Raw genomic sequence first — 19,810 nt, forward strand, 5'->3', positions numbered from 1 at the left:
CCATGTTTTCCCCATTTAAAGACTGTTACATGAGTAGTTACACAAAGAAGTATGGTGCCTGAATAAAGATGGCTATGCAATTCGTCTAAGTTGAGGTAAAAACATAGTAAAATTTTGAAAAACTTTGGTGTTTTCCTTTAAAATAGCTTTCCTCTCTGCCAACTTTAAGGGGGCGGCGGCCCAACACCGCATATTGACCATCCACCACTGAATATAACTAAGTCCTTGTCCTTGATTAATCAAAACCTCTCCGGAAACCACCCATTAAGTATGTCATACACTGCTAATCGTTATTGACAATCTTAGGCAAAAGAGGCATTTGATATTAGCATTTAGTTCAACTTATTTGTTTTTGTGTAGTGTAGTCACAAGGCCATTGGGAAGAAAATCAGTATGCTTTAAACTTTAAGGAAGCTTCAAAGCATCATCGAGCCATTATTTTAGCCCCGCCCAAATAATCCTGAAGACAGAAATGTCGAAAAACTATTTAACAGTCCACAATGCAGGACTAAGTAGTTTACAGTCTTTGTAACGTGTTTCAGCAATACATTTATAATGCTTTAAAAAACAATTCTCTGAAAAGACTTTACAGACTTCAACTTTATAACCTTTATATTTATAATAATTTTATAGACACATTATGACCAAACCAAAGTTATTGTTTATAGTATAATTTCTGTCATTAATGTGTGTTCATTAATTACATTTTTAAAAGCTCACCTGTTTAATTCTACCCATACAAACCTTTCTCAAAATCTGGGAATACCTGTTAAGACATTAGTTTATTTGACTTAACCCACAATCTATAAAGTTAACAGCCAGTCAACACTTTACTCTTTTTTGCTCTTGGCCAGTATAAAAAATAAAGAGAGAATAAAAGACCTCTACTACCACCACCTGCCCAAACCAGGTAGTACTGCATCATTCATTTAAATGCAGGAGGAAGACATAAAGCAAAACATTTTTAAGACTGGTAAATTTTTAATTGAAGGTTTACCATTTTCTTTATTTTATAGAAAACGGGAATAAACGAAATTGCCTTTTACAAACATTTACAAATAAATGACAAGTGACTTTACAAATAGAAACCGAAAGAGCATGACCGGAAAAACAAAAAGAGAAAAAAATACGGATCGTAAGTCATGTCAACTTCTAGAAGCCGAGAAGTAAAAACATCCAGTTTTAAGATCACTGCCATTTAAACTTTGTGCTTGATCTAAAATGATCCCATCTTCTCTTTCTTACAGCCGTCACATTAACAATCATAATTAATAAATGTTATTTAACAAATTAATTATTAAAAAAACACATTGTCATCCATGAATTAATAATTAGTGTCCATGTGTGAGGTGCAGAAGGCGTTGTAAGGAAAAGCAAAGGCAGACTGATTTATTAAGCTGATGTACGGATGAAGGAGGGGTCGGGGTGACACATTAAAGGTTCAAAGGTGAAGTGCTATTTCAGACGCAGGAGTTCAAGCTGATCCTGGTACTCCGTGAAAAGTCTCTGGAACCTCAAGTTTTGACCAATCACAGGCAACACCTCTGTCAACAGATCTCTCTTCCTCAGACCCTGAAACAGAGACAAATTAAATTGGTAAAATCTTTGAAAAAAATAAATAAAAACACCATTAGTAAATGCCACATCTGAGTAGCAATACTGTGCTTTAAACATGCATTTCAGTAGACTATTGTACAGTCTTGTTCATACTACATACTTACTGTGTAATTACAAGATAACATCCCTAATCCATATTAAAGGGATAGTTCAGCCAAAAATAATATTAAACCCATGATTTACTCACCCCCAAGCTGTCCGAGTTGCATATGTCCATCGTTTTTCAGACAAACACATTTTCGGATATTTTAGAAAATGTTTTAGATCTTTCAGTTGATTAAATGTAATGTTACGAGGTCCACCCATAGTCCACGACCTTCAAGTCCAAAAAAAGTGCGTCCATCCTTCACAAATTAAATCCAAACGGCTCCAAGATGATAAACACAGGTCTTCTGTGGGTAATCCGTGCGGTGTTGTTGTAGAAATATCCATATTTAAAACTTTATTAACGAAAATAAATACCTTCCGGTAGCGCCGCCATCTTAGACTCCTCTGTATTCAGGAGAGAGTATTAGCATAGTGTACGCACTTTTCTTAGTGACGTATGACAAATTCGGATGGCGGGGGCACAGAGCAGCAGCAGAGTAGCCTCCGTAGGCTGCGTAAGCTCTCATCCAGGGTTCCTACAGGTTTCTTCAAGTTAAATTCAAGTCTTTTTAAGACCTTTTTAAGACCATTTATATAAAAAATTAATACCCATTTCACGTCCCTACCAGCAAAGAAAAACTAAAATACTTAAACTTGTGTTCATTTATTTTTCCAAAATGTGAAATGGGTAAAAAGATTATAAGCCAAGCAAGTGTGAAAAAAATTTTTCAGTAGGCCACAAGAAAGTTTGCCAAACAATGTTAAGTTGTTAAGGAATTTCTGAGATTTTCTTTGATTTTTCCCACTTCTCCTTTGCCTGTTGCTGTGTTGTGTTGCAGTCTATGATTGTGGTGATCTTCATTTACTGAAGGTATCACGTGTTCGCAGTATTTTGTACTGTGACCCGGGACTGTGTTGCGTTCTCAATTATTGGATCCGCCACTCTTTATTTATACTACTTTATTAAACAAACAGAGATGCAAACACATGTATGTTCAAAAAAGAGAAAGGTAATCTAAGCCCTCACACCCAGGCAAATATCCAGATACTTAGGCTACATTGCCACAGACCCCTGCCATCCCTACCAACCTAGGTATATAGAGAAAAATGAAATTCGAAAATCAAAAGACGCCGACATTAATTTGGAATATTCAATTTCATTTTTTATGTTAAACCAAAACTCTTATTGAACTATCTAGCACTTCTTCTTGCTTTACTCCTTCTTCCTCTTCTTCCTGGCCACCTCCTGCAACGTAACCAGGGCCTTCCATCTGGCTGCATTCATTTATATTAATTTCACATTATATTTCATAAATCCAACCATAAATGAACAAAGCTGACAAATGTTTGTCAAAGCATCACAAAACACTTTACTGTTTTGCACTGACATATGAAGCAATACTTGTGTAGATGACCCCTTTTATCAAACTCTTTTGAATACAATAATATGTATAGTATATTAATGATAGAAAGTGCAGGTCTAGAGATTATAAATGTAATCGGTGTGTTATGGTTTATGTAGTTTTCTTTCCTTTTTTAGATAGAGCAGAAGCAGTAAAAGTGCCTCTTTTAATTCCTCTCTTGCAGATTAAAAGAGCTTAATCCACTTATTATTTTAGATTCAAGTCTACTTGCTGTCCCAGTGACTGGTGACTTTATATTAGAGCTTTGCGTTTTTTATATCTAGAGTCAGCTTGAGCTTTGCTCGTGCAATGGGCTTAATTAACATTCACATTGCTTTTTTGCTACCATCTTTGTGATCTTTGAGCAAACTTTTTAGATATAAAAAGATGGTTCATTAATAAGAATATTATTAAACAAAGGGACGGAGAAAGAAAGTGCAGCGCGTGGTCGTGACTTTCAAACCAAGCCAGTTGTTATCGCAATAGAAACGGAGGCACGCAGCTTGAAACTGCACGTGAACATTAGCGCTGACTGACTCTGATCACGGCCGTTTTCCTATCGACTCGGGTTTTACACATAATGTTAATCGGACCCGGTCCTCCGTGAAAACCTCTATGCATACAACTCTGCTCAAGTTCAGAAACATGTTACGCTGAACTCGCTTCATGTCGCACCCAATTCATCGAGAAACAGAGAGCATGTGAACGTACAGCAGACTCATCGGGAGAGACACGATGTGCTCGCAACCAAAATGCCATTAATAATAAAAAGGCGCAGGCGCTGAAAAGCGATGTGTTTGCATCCCTGATTTAATCAAAATGTGGTTGACAAAGAAACTTTTAAGGAAAAATACAATATGGAGAAGTTACATACAGCACAATTTTTAAGACCCAGACATCAAAATTTAAGACTTTTTTAAGTCTTTTTAAGGTATTATTTCCAAATTCATAAATTCAATGCTTTTAAGGCTTTTTTAGACCCCGCGGGAACCCTGTCATCCTGAATGCGGACACGACTAAGATGGCGGCACTACCGGAAGGTAGTTATTTACGTTAATAAAGTTTTAAATATGGATATTTCTACAACAACACCGCACAGATTACCCTCAGAAGACCTTTGTTTATCATCCTGGAGCCGTTTGGATTTATTTTGTGAAGGATGGACGCACTTTTTTTGGACTTGAAGGTCGTGGACCCCGTAACATTACATTTAATCAACTGAAAGATCTAAAACATTTTCTAAAATATCCAAAAATGTGTTTGTCTGAAAAACGATGGACATATGCAACTCGGACAGCTTGGGGGTGAGTAAATCATGGGTTTAATATCATTTTTGGCCGAACTATCCCTTTAAGTACATGCATTTATTGGTATATTATTTAGTACACATACTGTAAAAAAGTGCAACAGAAATCTGCAAATAATGTATCCAAAAAAACAAATACATACCAGGACTGTGGGCTCCCAGGAGCTGCTAATGGATTTGTGTACTGGTCCCAATAGCTCTTGACAAAGCTCCCTCAACCGCTGCTCATAACCTGCAAAAATAAACATAGTTTAATCCGACACCGAAGACATAAAATGCCTAGAGTGCATCACCCTAGCTTCATTTCACTCACCCTCGTTTACAAGAAAACGCGCATAGATGAGAAGCCAGTGTCTGTACTCGTTCGCTGAGAGGAGGATGAGGGTGGAGGAAAGCTGGTTTTCCAAGAACGCCAGAGTCATTCCCTGCTGTAAGTGGTGAGGAGCGGAGGAGAGACGAGATGCTAACCGCCCCGCACTGAAAGAAAGAACAAGACACAGTGTAAGAGACAATAACTCATCACTTCTTTAAAAGCAGCTTAAAGGCGGGGTGCATGATTTTTCAATTAGCAGTAAGGGGCGTGTCTACTAATCGACATCGTTGCCTGGGTTGCGTATGTGTGGGGTGGGTCTATCAAAAGAAGGTCCAGATTGATTTCAAATGTCAACTTGGCTTTCAGAGATCATGCACCCCGCCTTTAATGGCTATAGGTCAATCAGTAAACAGGTTTGCCGTTACCTTAAATTTCGGCCCTGGGTGAGGGCGAGTGGCCCCATGGAGCCGAGAGCCTCCTGAGAGGACACACAATTCCTGAAGTCTGCACATTGCACCAGAGAGTCCTGCTTATCTGCGATCAAATTCCTTACAGAGATGAACAGTAAAGAGATCAAACACAATGGATCCAAAAAGCATAGCTGATTTTTAACTGTAATTTAGTTTCTCCCAATGACAAAAGCTGAATCACAAAGAAGATTAATAGCATCTCTTTTCTAAAACAAGAGTTTTCTAGCACACTGGGGAAACAAATGTAATTTGTGAAGTGCTCACCAGGTCTCCAGTGATGAGTTGAAGCAGTAGGTTTTGCCATTTGACAAACCAACCACAGCTACACCCTGCTGGGTCAAGAGAGACTGATTTACTGTAGCATCTGTTCCTGAAATAGGGTGAAATAAAGACAAAAACAGACATTAGGGTCATATAGCATTATATTTATCTCATTTATAGGGTGCATCCCAATTTAAAGGCCATATTTGAAGACCAATGACGTTACCACGCTGCCACGAAGGCTGTCCCAATTCAGAGGCTTTATCATAAGCCTCCAGATGTGGCCTCCAAATGCGTTCTTTTGTTTTCCGTAAAATAAGGGATCCATTAGATTGATCTATCACAGCTTTGGATATCACAAGATTCAATGCGCACCTGTGACGTCTGGGTATTTTAAAATAAACATTGATAACTTTAATTAAATAAAAGTGTATATTTTGCAAATTAAAGGGACACTCGACTTTTTTTGAAAATATGCTCATTTTCCAGCTCCCCTAGAGTTAAACATTTGATTTTCACCATTTTGGAATCCATTCAGCTGATCTCCGGGTCTGGCGGTACCATTTTTAGCATAATCCATTGAATCTGATTAGACCATTATCACTGCGCTAAAAATAACCAATGGCTGCAGCAGGCGCAATGAAATTACGCAGCACCTGAAAATAGTCCCCTGCTATTGAAAGTAACCAAGGGGACTATTTTCGGGCAGTGCGTAATATCAATACGCCTCCTGCAGCCATGTTACGGCAGCAAAGTCTTTAGCTGTTTCTCAATATGCGTTCTTGTCTGTACTTGTGTTCTTGTGGACTTGTGAAACGTCATCAGTCGCGGCCCAAGTACTGTTCCAATTCAAAGTTCGCATCAAGCCCAAGTTCACATAAAATCCCCGGATGTGTTCTTGATCCGCCCATTTTATCGAGGATGCATCAGAGGAGACTTGTGTGGACTTATGACAGCGAAGTTTCCCAGAATGCATTTCGTGTTAGGAGTTCGTTCTTCCGAGTCTGAACTTGCAAGTTCGAACTACGAAGGACACAAGTCCGAGTTCGGCGTACTTGGTTTTGAGAAACGGCTCTTGATTATTACGCCAGAATGTAGTTCCTACATTTCGTATAGTTCCTAGCCATATCGGCCTTGAAAATCGCAACATAACATTTTCTGGTGGTCTTAGTACATGATGTAACTACAGAAGAGTCAAGTTTTAAATAGGAAAAATCTCGAAACTCTTTGGTTATTTTTTAGCGCGATGCTAATGGTCTTTTTAGATTCAATGGATTATGCTAAGCTATGGTAACGCCAGAACCGGAAATCAACTAAATAGATTCCAAAATGGTAAAAATCAAATGTTAAACTCTAGGAGAGCTGGAAAATGAGCATTTTTTTTTTTTAAAAGTGGAGTGTTCCTTTTAATATCCTTTTTACTGTTTTACTATTATAAATTACATTTTAATGATGTCAATTAATATTATTGCTGCAATACTGTGCATTTTGCGGGGGGTTTTTTCTAAGCTTGATACATTTGATATACTTTTAAGTAGTTTAATCTGCACTAACACATTATATTCTCCAAAATATATTTTTAAAAGTCTAAAACGTCTCTGCTGTTGTGTCTCGCTGACAGAAGCAGAGGGTGGGAACAGCAGGTGACGCAATTCCCTTTGTAGGCTTCGTAGACCGCCTTATTTCAGTTCGCTTTGTGGACTTTGGAGGCTGCATCCTTTGAAAACCGATTCCCGCCTTTAAAGTCTGCATCATTTGAAGGACTCAGCCTTCAAATTGGGGTGCACCCAAAATCAGTGGAACTTTATAAGATGAACAATGAATAAATCCCACCTGTTAAGATTGGATTCAGTGATTCATTTTTGACCAGGGCCCTTTGTTTCTGAAGATCCCTGCAGAAAACACAACAGTAGAAATGTACGTCTCAAAAATGAACTTAGGGGACTGACTGCCCCACTTACAAACATAACCACATTTTAAAAAACCAAGCAAATTGCATTTGCACACATAAGAGAGCGTCTATTGTAAATGGAAGGTAAGAATCTGTACCAGACAGACAGTGTGGCCGATGCCATCAACGCCATGACAAAATGACCCGAGCAATGCAGGGCTGACATGGGAGCAGGCAGCATGATTGACGGAATCAGTCTCCGCCCAGATGAAGAGAAGACAGACAGCGTTCGGTCCTCACACGCTACGGCGACGACATCGCTGTTAAGACAGAGGGGGAATGCTTGTAGTTAGGAAGGCAAAAACAAAGCTACTCGTTTTATCCTGGTGTTGTGTGCCCACCTGCTTCCTGTGGCGACGATGATGCGACTGGGCAGAAGTATATCCCACTCTCGGCCTTCTCTGCTCCATTTGAGCTGACTGAGACGAGCACCAGACACCACGGACACCTCGTTCTCCACCTCCAGATATGTGATAGAATCCGTGCCCACCTAAACACACGGGTTAAACAGGTTGAAGACCCACATCTATGATGTCATAAGGGTGAGTTCATTTTATTTGGATGATCTGAAAAGTGTCTTGACATGTTTTCTTGTAAATTAGCATTTCTTTTTATCAGACTCTTAATAACAACACTGATATCTTGGGTGTGAAAAGTTTTATATTTGTGTATGTGTGTGTAATGCATCACACCTGAGTGCTAAATGATTTCTTTATTGTGGGAAGTTTTAACACCACCACAGGTGGTGCTGCACGAGACGGTTCCTTCTCCACCGTGACTGGAGTCTATAAGAAAACAGACCAATCAGAAATCATACAAAACTTAACTTAATGCATACTCTGAATCACACTGAACGTATTCCAAGTCATTTGTAACCCTGGACCACAAAACCAGTACCCAAAAAACCAGACCATAAAACCAAGTAGAGCGCGAATATTTGTAGCAAGCCAAAAATCAATGTATGGGTCAAAATTATCGTTAGGATATTATGTAAAGATCAGGTGCCATGAAGATTTTTTTTATTTCCTACCGTAAATATATCAAAACTTTTATTTTTGTGAGTGTATAAATGTATAAATCTCAACTTCAAAACATTGACCCTATTGGTTTTGTGGTCTAGAGTCACATATTAAAAATACAGTGTATGTGTCACCTGTGGAAAGGGCTGTGATATGGGCATCATCATTTTGGCATCTTTTCTCGGCCTTCCCTTCTTCCTCTTCTCCACTACCTCTGCTCCCTCCATCTCTCCTTTCCTCTTTGCCATAGAGAGCGATTTCACCATGATTTTGTCATCACTGTCGCTGCTGGTGTCATCTTTGCCTTTCGGCTCCTTCGCAGAACTAGTGTCTTTTGCCCTAAGACAAATGCACAAAACAACTTCAGTGGTTTCATAATTCTTAAGATTTCTCCAAGAAATTACAACTTTATGTACGACAAAAACATCAGTACCTGTCAAGTGGGGTAATACCCATAGTAGGAGGTACACTAGTAACTCCTGGTGTGGCCTTTGACCTCTCAGTAAATCGTGAATCCAGTGCTTTCATTGGCTCGATCTTGGAACCGGACGTCAAGAGCAGATTAGATTTCATACCAACTGAGTTTACAGCTCCACTGAAAATTAAAGAAATAAGATTTTTGTTTAAAAGGAATATAAAGACAGAAGGCGATAGGATTGTTATGGGGCAAAGAGGTTGGGTGGACAGAATCAGTACACAATGCAGGCCAAATTCAAACTTGCACTCCCTAAACTAGCACTAAAGCTGATCTTATTTGTAAAAAAAAAAAAGGGAAGGTTTACATATCTGTACGAACTGCAATGTTTCACAAATGCACACTTTTGCATACGCTCACCCATCTTTGTTTTCTTCTGTAGTTTTGTTTGGAGAGGTGGTGGAGGGGTCGTGGGACGGACGCAGGCCGAGCGAGTTGGCAGTATTGGAATCTGAAGAGATCTGAGGGGTCAGCTGGGTGGATGCCGACGACCCTGGCAGGATCGGCACGCTGTTAAACAATGCTGGCGAGAAGTCCCTAAAGACAAAAGCAATCCATCCACTGAATCCATGCAGTGATCAAGTTGAATGGTAAATTTAGAGGTGTTGTTGTGCGTGTTTGTTACCCTGTGTCGAGCTGCGCGATGCAGAGAGGTGTGATTCTTCTCCTGCCGTCTGGGGTTCTGGTCTCCACCTGCTTCTTTAAGAGGTTCTGCCCAATCGAAACAAGAATCTTTCAGACATTTCATAAACAATGCACAGTAATTAAAATATACATATCCAACAACTGTTGCCTACACATGCAAACTTCATATTGTCACTAAATACGATTAAAAGGTATCCAACAGACAGATTGATAAAGAGATAGAGGCACAATTGGCATAAACTATATGAACCATTAGAGAAAATGTTTTTCTATTACACCGTTTACACATCAGTTTAAAGGAAAACACCAGTTTTCCAAGGTCGAAGTGCTGCAAACTAAGTGCTCTTCCGCCATTCAATATAGTTCTCATTATTTTTATCATGGTAGTGTTTAGTGGTTTCTAAATTCATCTCTGTTTGGATCCTAATGAATGAATGGAGCTAGGCTTAATGCTAACACATTCACAACGAGTTGTACAAAGATTAAGTGCACACATTGAAAAAAGATAGGTATGTATTCATTCGTCTAAGTTGAGGTAATAACATTAAAAAATATTGAAAAAGGGTGGTGTTTTCCTGTAAATAAAACTTAAAAAATGCTTTAACAATGGATGTTAAGAAAATGCAGCCAATAAGAGCCCAGAATAAATAGGAACTCCTTCAACTGTATAATAAGCATCTCAATAATATGCTTAAATGTAATTAAATGTAAAATTTTACATGTAATTTTACATGTAATAGTTTTGACGCTCTTATAGACGGTTTCATCTGATGCACGTGATACACGTCTGGATCCGAACCTTACTTCCGGTTTCGTTTTGACTAGTTGCTAAACTGATCTCTTGAACAAATGCCTCGTCGAAAATAACACATGTTTTGGTTTCCTAGGTAATCTATGTGTTGTTTTTTTGCTTGTTATATAAATAAACTACGTTTAAAGTACTTTGTTGTTATGTATTATTAGCGGAGTTTACCGGAAGTTACGTGCGGACCGCGACAGCCGCTTGTTTATGTTATTATTGCTGAAACCGTCTATACATACATAAAATATATATATATTTTTTTTTGCTTTTAAGTCACATCTGTGTCATTTCATAATTGTGATCAGTTAACAATTATTCTATAATGTAAAAAATATTAATAAGAATGTAACCTAAACGGTGATGTATATTGATTATTCAGTAGTTATTTTTTACAGAACTCTTTTCTAACCTTTCTGATGTCCTCCAGAGACTCTCCGTTAAGCACATTGTGAGTGAGTTTAGGTGTCTGGCTCTCAAGGCCACCTCCCTGAGCTCCATTAGGGTTCTGGTTTGCCTGCCGGTCCTGTTGATACTTGAGCATTTCTGGGTTCTCAATGATTGTACTGGAAAGATGCGAATCTATGGTAATGGCCAAACTCTTTCCATAGATATTCTGATGAATAGTGTTCTGCAAAGAGAGACAACACTAAATCATACAACTTTTCATGTCATTTTGCTGTTTGTTTAATCCAAAGGGCCTTCTAGTAAAGTTATTCCAGGCACCTTCATGAAACGCTTTGAACTTGCAACCTTTGGATAGCTTTAAAGAAACACGCCCACATTTTGGGAATTTAGCTTATGGGACACAGACATCTTTTAACAGTATACATAATGGGAACTATATTATCAGAAGGCAAAGCACTACTACTTGGGCAGAGTGATTTGCTCGCAGCACCTGAGAAGCCCCCTGGTGAGGAGCAGAGAGTTTGGTCAGAGTTGTGTAAATCACTCCGCCAAAGTAGCAGTGTTTCGCCTTCTGGGAATATAGTTCCCAGTATATATAGTATATATAAAAGATGGCTGTGTCTCATATGACCTTGTTATTTCTACACGGTGTGACTATACAAATCACAAAAGATAAATAGGAAAATGTTTGCGTTATTTTGCCACTTATTGGGAGCAGTTTGCTAGCTGGAGCCATTCACTTTCAGTCTTTGTGCTAAGCTTAGCTAGCGGGGGCTGCGTCAGACAGAGTTACAGCACGCATGGAGATGAGAAAGGTATGTATGGACTTATCTAACTTTGGGGGTAATGGTGAATAAGCTAAATTCCCAAAATGTGGGCGTGTTCCTTTAAAGGAAAAATAAATCTGATAATTTACTCACCCTATGTCACCCAAAATTTTTATGTCTTTCTATGATCAGTCGAGAAAAAAAATTGTTTTTGTTTTTTGAGGGAAAAAATCCAGGATTTTTGTCCATATAGTGGACCTCAACGTTTAGAGTTTCAATGCAGCTTCAAAGTGCTCTTAACCATTCCAAAAAGAGGCATCTTGTTTAGCAAAATGATCGTCATTTTCGCCAAAAAATTACTTTTTAGCCACAACTTCTTGTCTTTCACTAGCTTTGTGATGCGCCATGATGTATGCGAAACTACTGCTCCAGTGTTTACAAGTGTGGAGAAAGAGGACCGTTCCGACGTTGTTGTATGTGGAATAATACAAATTAATGTCTTTGAGTCAGTTTATTGTTCAAAATGGTCCGCAAGTGTGGATTTCACATTTGTAACGTGTGACCTTTCAACGTGATTAAGCTGGCGCGTCACACGGCTTGTGCAAGACGACAAGTTGTGGTTTAAAAGTTTTTTTTTTTTGAGAAAATGACGATCCTTTTGGTTGAAAAGACCCTTTTGCCTTGGTTGGGATCGTTTAGAGCAGAGGTCCCCAACCACCGGGTCGCGACCCAGTACTGGGTCATGGACAAGTTGCCACCGGGTCGCAAGAACGTCCCGAAAAAATGTGTATAATAGCCACGTAATAGCTTAATCTGGTATTTTGTACTGTAAGAGCCGATTTCAAATAACATCAATCTTTCCACTTTTGAACAGAGCCGCGCTCTCTCCCTTTTTCTCCGCCTCTCTCTCTCTACCAGCGCATCAGCGATCACATTGCTGTCATTAGAGTTTGAGCATACAGTACTTCTAAAACACAATCGATCAAAGAATTGCGGAGGTATGACTTTATGAATCATTTGCAAATGTACGTCGCAATGATGTACATATGCGGAGACGTTCAAATGTGTGACAGCGCAAATGACTGAAAAGTAATTATTTTATTCTTCTTTAAAACAACTTCAGAATTATCCATCGATCGTAGCACCATGATTAAAAAAACTATTAGGCTAATAATATTTTAACGGCTACACTAAGTTTTAACGTAGGTTTGAAAGGAACCTAAACTTGTCAATCATCATTAATCATGGTAAACTTGAGTCTCCGTGCCTCTGCGCCCATGCAGCCGCAATTCTTCTGGCATCTCTCCTCCTTCACTGCATTTTTCTTCTCTTCTGTTACTTGGAATTGGGTCTCAAGCCCGACCAAGATTAGAGGTGCCTTCGAGAACAGTAAGCCAAGTTCGTTTAGGTTCCATTAAATATTAAGACTAAATGGGCAGGCAAACTAGTAAAAACAATGAAAGTAAAAAACAATCCGCCAAAATATGGTTTTACACGTCTATAGAAAATATACTATAGCCTAAATAAAGCAATTATTAATTTTCCTAATGCATGGTTGTTATCTTTACTTCCGTTTAAAACGTAAATTTCGAAAAGGAGGGTTTTCTCACCCCCCGGTCCGTGAAATTGTTTTGGGGAAAAAAAAGGTTGGGGACCCCTGGTTTAGAGCCCTTTGAAGCTGCATTGAAACTGTTGAGGTCCACTAACGTCCATTATATGGAGAAACATCATGAAATGTTTTTCCTCAAAAACTATAATTTATTTTCGACTGAAGAAAGAAAGACATAAACATCTTGGATGACATGGGGTAAGTAATTAACTTTTTTTTATGAAAGTGGAGTAATCCTTTAACCCCTAGGCTACGCTACTTATCGGTCACTGATCTGTTTGTATGTGCCAGTGTTTGAGCACCCATCTACCTTTTCCTCTTCGCTCAAAGGATCTCCCAGTTCATCCTGAGAGAAGTCCAGGAAGGCCACTGTCCCATCCATGGAGCACACTAGCAGTCCCAGTCCATTTAAAGTCCTGACAGACAAAAACCATTCACAAAATTCTCAAGATTAAATGATCATCACACTACAGTGGAGTGGTTTTATGCAAACACTGTTCTCTTACCATGTGATATCCATGATGGACTTCTCGAAAAGGTCATGGATGACTACCAGGGGCCGCTTAAGTGAGGTGAGCTGAAAAACAACAGCGAACATAAAATCTGAAATTTAGGGGACTACATCATACAGCATATAACCACGCAACAATATTTCTGTCTTTCATAAAAGCAAAATAGCTTATACATTTACAAATATCACAGAGCATCGCAATATACCGCTATGTACTATGTAGAGGTGAAATTGATATAAATTAAACTTTTTAGAGCTTTAATAAAAAATAGGTACACCTAGCACCTGACAAAAGGTTGTTACATGTTTCTTAAAAAAAAATAAAAACAATAAAACAATTGTGTCGGTTTATGACAGCTAACCACCATTCAACAGACTGCCATCGGTCAAAATTCTCTTTCAATGTAGCCATGCCATGTAGAGGATGATGGGTAAAATAAAAGTATGTGGTAAAGGGTAGCGTACCCATACAGAGAGCGAGCGGTCCTTACTGCCCACGGCGCAGCAGCAGTACGGGCAGCTAGGTTTGGGAGTGCTGCCGTTCTTCTGTTTCTTCTTGAAGATCTTCGGGTTGAACTTCTGCAGTTGGACGAAGAATAAGAATCCGTAAATCAGACCCAAAGAGAAATCTAATCGAATCTCGGAGCTTATCAAAAACATGACTTATGTATACTTTTTTGTTTTGATTAGAAAATTATCCTTAATACAAAATTACACTAAGCAACTAAGCAAAGCTTCTAAAAACAACAAATCTAAGTTAAATGTAATAACCAAAAAAATTGTTTAGATACCAAAATTATGCTAAATATCCGCAAAGTTTGACAGGTGCGAGACAACACTTACCACTACGGTGACGGCTTTTCGATGTCCCACAAAGTCCATGTTGGTTTTCCAGCCGTCACGTTCGATGATCTGAGCCGTGGGCCCGGAATTATTCATGGCATGAGCTGAAACCAGGTACTGACCATCTGGAGACCAGCTTAGCCTCAGTACATGTGTGGTGCCACCACACTGAGAGGCAGTAGGAGGGACGGAAAACAGATGAGAGATTGCATAAAAACAATTTAAAGGGAGCAAAAATAAGATCACAAATCCAATCAAGAGCTGGTATTTTTGCCCCAGTATAAACTGACGGAGTTGGAAAGTCTTACTTCACTAAACGGTTTGGTGATGTTGGTCTCCAGCTGCCAATCCATGGTCCTCCAGACCTTCAGGCTGTGGTCATCTGCCTGGGAGGCAATGTACTTCCCCACAGGATCCCACGTCAGGCCTTTGACAAGCCCTGTGTGTCCCTTTAAAGTGGTCACGATCTCTGTGACATACACAAATAAACGCACAATCAGTGACAGGTGTGGCCTAATGTTTGCTCCAGTTTTGGTGCTGACATGGAGCCAGCCCTGGTGGAAAAGGGGAAACAGGTGCCCGAGCAGAGTAACCACAGGTGCCGCTCTACACATTTTAAAAGTTTAAAACAAAGTGTGTTCATTTTGAATAGTATATCTGGGTGATTCTCACGAAAACTTGGTTTTAAAAATGTCAAGCATGAAAATGTAAAAATTGCTTAAATTTACTTTTTTTCCCACCAGACATTGAAAAACAAAGTCTGGAGTAAATGGGAACATTAATTTAAACACTTTTACTTATCATTTAACACTTTATGTAACACAATTTAAAAAATTAGTCCTAAAAAATCTCATTACCGCAACAGTCAGAAAACATCAACACTGACATATTTCAAAATGACATGACAAACCTGAAAGAACATAATTTGAAGATTCTGCACATGCATTTAAAATCAAAGTATTATGCTTCTATTAATTAAATTAACATTTAATAAGCATCTGTTGCGGTAATGATAATAAAAATGTCGTGTAAGCATTCTGACAAGACAATATTTCAAATTAACTGTAAAAAAATGATCTTACCTGGTAGCCATCTTGAAGTAACTGGTCCATGTGCTTGGTCACTCAAAATCAAACTTTATTAAAATTCTGTATGTGTGCTTAAACTGTTCTCAAAAAGTGTTGCGGAGGATGAGAACATCAGGCATGGACACATCATTTTCCTAATTTTTCTTCATTATTATTATACATGAATATTCAGGAAATATTTTTTCTGTCATCTAAAGTAGTCTAGAAAAACATCCATTTATTTTTTCTAAATATTTTTGTGTTAATTTGATTAAATTACAACATAACCCATGTTCAAACACAGCCGGACACATTGCGGTAATGAGAATTTCAGCAGAAAATGAGATAAAATTGACAAATTATAAATTCTTATGTTGAAATCACACATTGTGCAAGGCAGAACACAGTATTGTGTTAATTCTGATGCTTTTTAATATTACTATATTACACATTTTATAGCTAAAATCATTAGTGCCGTGGTGTTTCAATGGTTTCGTGAGAATCACCCATCTAGTGCTTTATCTTAAAAAAAAAAAAAAGGATAAATTTCCTTTTGTCATACAAATTAAGATAGCATCCTGGTTTTCAAACAATATGAGGGTATGTAACTATTTCCAACTCTTGGCCCACCTGGAAATTTCCGAGCATTCCAGATAACAATGGTGTTATCCACACTGCACGACGCGAGCCAGACATCATGAGGTGACCAGGCGACATCCATCACATCTGGAATCAGATTTCATCAGAATTACACATGTGCTGCCAAAGACACCATCCACATGTACAACGTTTCTCACCTCCCGTGTGACTCCTCAGAATAGTGACACATCTCCACTGCTCCACATTAGCAAGTTTACTGCTGGATCCAAACACTGTGCTCGGACCTATGAACCTGTTCAACAACAGAAACACCACATATAGTCTCTAAACTCTGTCCGTAGGTGTGACATAAACAAGAAAGATGATGAACAGTGCGTGCATCTATGAAAACGTGAGCATAAAAAGATGGAGAGACATAATATGGGTCGACTTTACTTACGCAGCTCGCTTCCACACCATAACAAGTTTGTCATCACCTCCTGACGCCAAGTACAAGCCATTATTTGACCAGCGCACACAATTCACACATGCTGAAACATTACATAAAACATTTGATTAGATTCTGAATATTCAATAGCGTGACACATTCTTTCTCACATACTGCCAATAGTTCATTTCTGCCTACATAAGAACCAAAAGATTCTCTGAATGATACATTTTGGAGGTTTTGGACCAAAATATGTTGTCAAAACATGTGCGCAACAGTTACAATATTAGGAGGACATACAATAATCCTACATTTACTAATTTATGACATAAATTTAAATCTTCAATGACATTAAAGGGATAATCCAGCCAAATATCAAAATTGCCCCAATCCGAGATGCATACGTCCATCATCTTTCAGACGAACACATTTGGAGTTATTTTAGTAAATGTCCTTGCTCTTCCTTGCTCTGTAACGGTAGAAAACAGGGATCAGGTAACAACTTCTGACTTTAAACCGAAAAAGTGCATCCATCCTTTACAGAGGTAATCCACACGGCTCTAATGGGTTAATAAAGATCTTTTGCTGGTAATCGATGCGATTTTTTAAAGAAAAATATCCAGAAGTGTTCCAAAATCCCTGTTTTCGACCATTATAAAGCTTGGAAGAGTAAGGAAATTTACTAAAATAACTCCAAATGTGTTCATCTGAAAGATGATGGACATATGTATCTCGAATGGCTGAAGGGTGAGTAAATCACGGGGTAATTTTGATATTTGGTTAGGGTATCGCTTTAACAGCGAAGTCAGTCAATGCTGTTTTTGTCCATGCTGTCATAAATCTGAAATTTGTACCCAAGTGATTGTCCATTTGACAAAGCAATTTTGGAATATTCTCATTCTTCTCATCCTCCTCTCTGATAACCGGGGCCATGTTCCAAATGACCACCTTTCCGGAGTCTTCACCTGTCAATCAAAACATAAAAACTAATTGTGAACGAAACGAAAACCCAATTCAATTGTTTTGTAATTCTTGTACATTTTTGTGCAATACATCAGTGATTTCTATCACAAATTTTCTATAGTCTTTGGTGATGTATTCAAGAAAATTGGGATCTTTGTACTTTACTTATACATATTACTAGGAAGGAGTTTAAAAATATTACTTTTCTTCAAACTTGGTCAGAATTATTATGTGTGATATTAAATTATTAGAGTAAACCAAACACTAAAAGCTAGATGATTGGTTAAAGGTGGGGTGCATGACTTTTGAAAAACACACTTGTAGCCAATCAGCAGTAAGGGGCGTGTCTACTAACCGGCATCGTTGCCTGGGTTGCGTATGTGTGGGGTGGATCTATCAAAAGAAGGCACAGATTCTATTGGGGTAGGGGCGTGTTTGTTTAGGTGATTTCAAATAACAACATTGGTTTTCAGAGATCATGCACCCCGCCTTTAAAGCAGTGGTTCTCAAACTGAGGGCCACAAGATGGTGCCAGGGGGCCCAGTTTTATGACATTTTATAAAATACATTAATTTGCCGTAAATTCTGTGTAAAATATTTTTAAAAAATAAGGCTACTAACAAACATCACCACACTGTATAATTTTCTATGTTTTGATTCATTTAAAAATTTTGAGTTCGAGATTGTTTTATGTCATTAATATTATTTTGGGGACCACAAATTAAACAAGTATGATCGCATGTCGAAAAGTTTGAAAACCACTGGGTTGAAGAATGACGGGAGAAAAGAAGATAAAGCACTAGATTTAAAAATGTTCACCTTGGCCACCTGTGGCAAACTTCGTTCCATCTGGATGGATGTCAACTGAAAATATTGGTTTACCTAGAAACGTGAAACAAATACAATTTATTAAAGGATGTAAAAAATAAACAGAGGCCAGAGGAATTAGCAAAAATCAACAAAAACATATAAACTAGTCCAAAAAGGCAAAATAAACACACAAAGCGCGCTATAACAAGGATTGAAAGCAGTTAAGATTTATATGCAAATAAGCAAACATTATCAACAAACCCCTTAACTAATCTTCCATAAAAGAGTGCACGTTTGTTTACAATCTGTTTATCATGCAATCATCTCTCTTAACGCAACAACGCGCTTATTTTAACAGTGCATTTCACCCATCTCATCACCCAGCTCATCGACCCCTGTCAGAGCAACTTCAAATTTCAAAATGGGTGGTGTGTACATCAAGCAATTCACACTTGGCTTCCTAAAATCAACCAAGCTTAAAATATTGGTTTATCGTTATTCCTATGCCCCAAAAATGTGCATTAGAGCACCATGGTGCAACAACAGCCCTACATAAGAGACCTGATCCGTCTCTCCGCATAACAAAAGCGCAACTTGAAGCGCCCGGATTCCTGCACAAACACTCTCTCTCACCATTGTGATTGACCCAACTCGGCTTCAAGAGCTTCATCTCCGGGCTGATCAAAGCCGATCACGAATAAAACTATCGTCTGCAAGCCGCGATCTCCCTCTGCGCTTCGTTCCCAGCGTCCGCCCGCCGGCCTTTCAAGTGCTGCGGCTCATCCGTTACTTTGTTGCTCAGTTGAACTCCATTTCTGTCTCTCTCTCTTTCTGTGTGTGTGCGGGTCTCTCTCTCATCCCTCTTTGCGCGTGAAGCTGCAGAGACTGAAGTCACGCCGGAAGTTCGCCGTCTGCCCAGAAGTTCCCTTGGAAACAAAGGACGATGTTGTTTGTTCCTTATTTACGTGGGGTTGTTATAAATGTTGGATAATACAATCACAAGCAAAACACTATTAGCAGCAGTTCAGCAATATATATATTCAGGAGACCACAATAGTTGCTACAATGCTGGAGTAGATGTCACTAAAAAAACCTTGGTACCCTCCAAGGATGTAAATCGTATACTTTGAGGCATACAGCACCACGTGACTACTATGATACTCTGCTGTAGTTAACCACCACATAGTACTACCGTTTAAGGACACTTACTTATTCTGTATTTTTCTACATGTTATACTTAATAGTAAACTTGTCAAAACTATGGAATAGTTTGGAAATGTAACTTGTGAATTATGTGGTGACAAAAGACTTTTTTTTTTCAAAGTAGTCACTCATTTACAAAAATGTATCCAGATTCTTGAGGTCTCAGCTTTTTAAAAGCTTTATCTAGTCTGGGCTCTTATTGGCTGGTTCATCTCTTTAATTCAACCCAATTCGTGATCGTGACCCATTTAAAAAC

The 19,810-nt window shown here is 38.6% G+C and overlaps 1 protein-coding gene across 2 annotated transcripts; it reads right to left on the reverse strand.

The window, feature by feature from the left end:
• Positions 1-953: 953 nt before the first annotated feature.
• hira (histone cell cycle regulator a) lies at positions 954-19,262 on the reverse strand. Of its 2 annotated transcripts, none has more exons than XM_065250810.2 (25): positions 18,985-19,262; positions 18,361-18,423; positions 17,433-17,543; positions 16,591-16,681; positions 16,349-16,443; positions 16,182-16,277; positions 14,793-14,953; positions 14,485-14,652; positions 14,107-14,220; positions 13,637-13,707; positions 13,441-13,546; positions 10,759-10,977; positions 9,528-9,613; positions 9,263-9,439; positions 8,861-9,022; positions 8,562-8,766; positions 8,101-8,193; positions 7,750-7,898; positions 7,507-7,668; positions 7,291-7,349; positions 5,461-5,560; positions 5,152-5,274; positions 4,727-4,890; positions 4,557-4,645; positions 954-1,572 (listed from the first exon to the last, which is right to left on the reverse strand). In XM_065250810.2, the coding sequence occupies exons 1-25, from the start codon at positions 19,019-19,021 to the stop codon at positions 1,456-1,458; spliced, it is 3,018 nt and encodes a 1,005-aa protein (XP_065106882.1). In that variant the 5' UTR covers positions 19,022-19,262; the 3' UTR covers positions 954-1,455. The 2 variants fall into 2 exon arrangements, with proteins under 2 accessions (XP_065106882.1, XP_065106881.1); XM_065250809.2 differs by having other exon boundaries at positions 955-1,572; positions 5,461-5,566.
• Between the last annotated feature and the right edge of the window lie 548 nt (positions 19,263-19,810).

Source organism: Paramisgurnus dabryanus, chromosome 5, assembly GCF_030506205.2.
Source record: "Paramisgurnus dabryanus chromosome 5, PD_genome_1.1, whole genome shotgun sequence".
NCBI lineage: Eukaryota > Metazoa > Chordata > Actinopteri > Cypriniformes > Cobitidae > Paramisgurnus > Paramisgurnus dabryanus.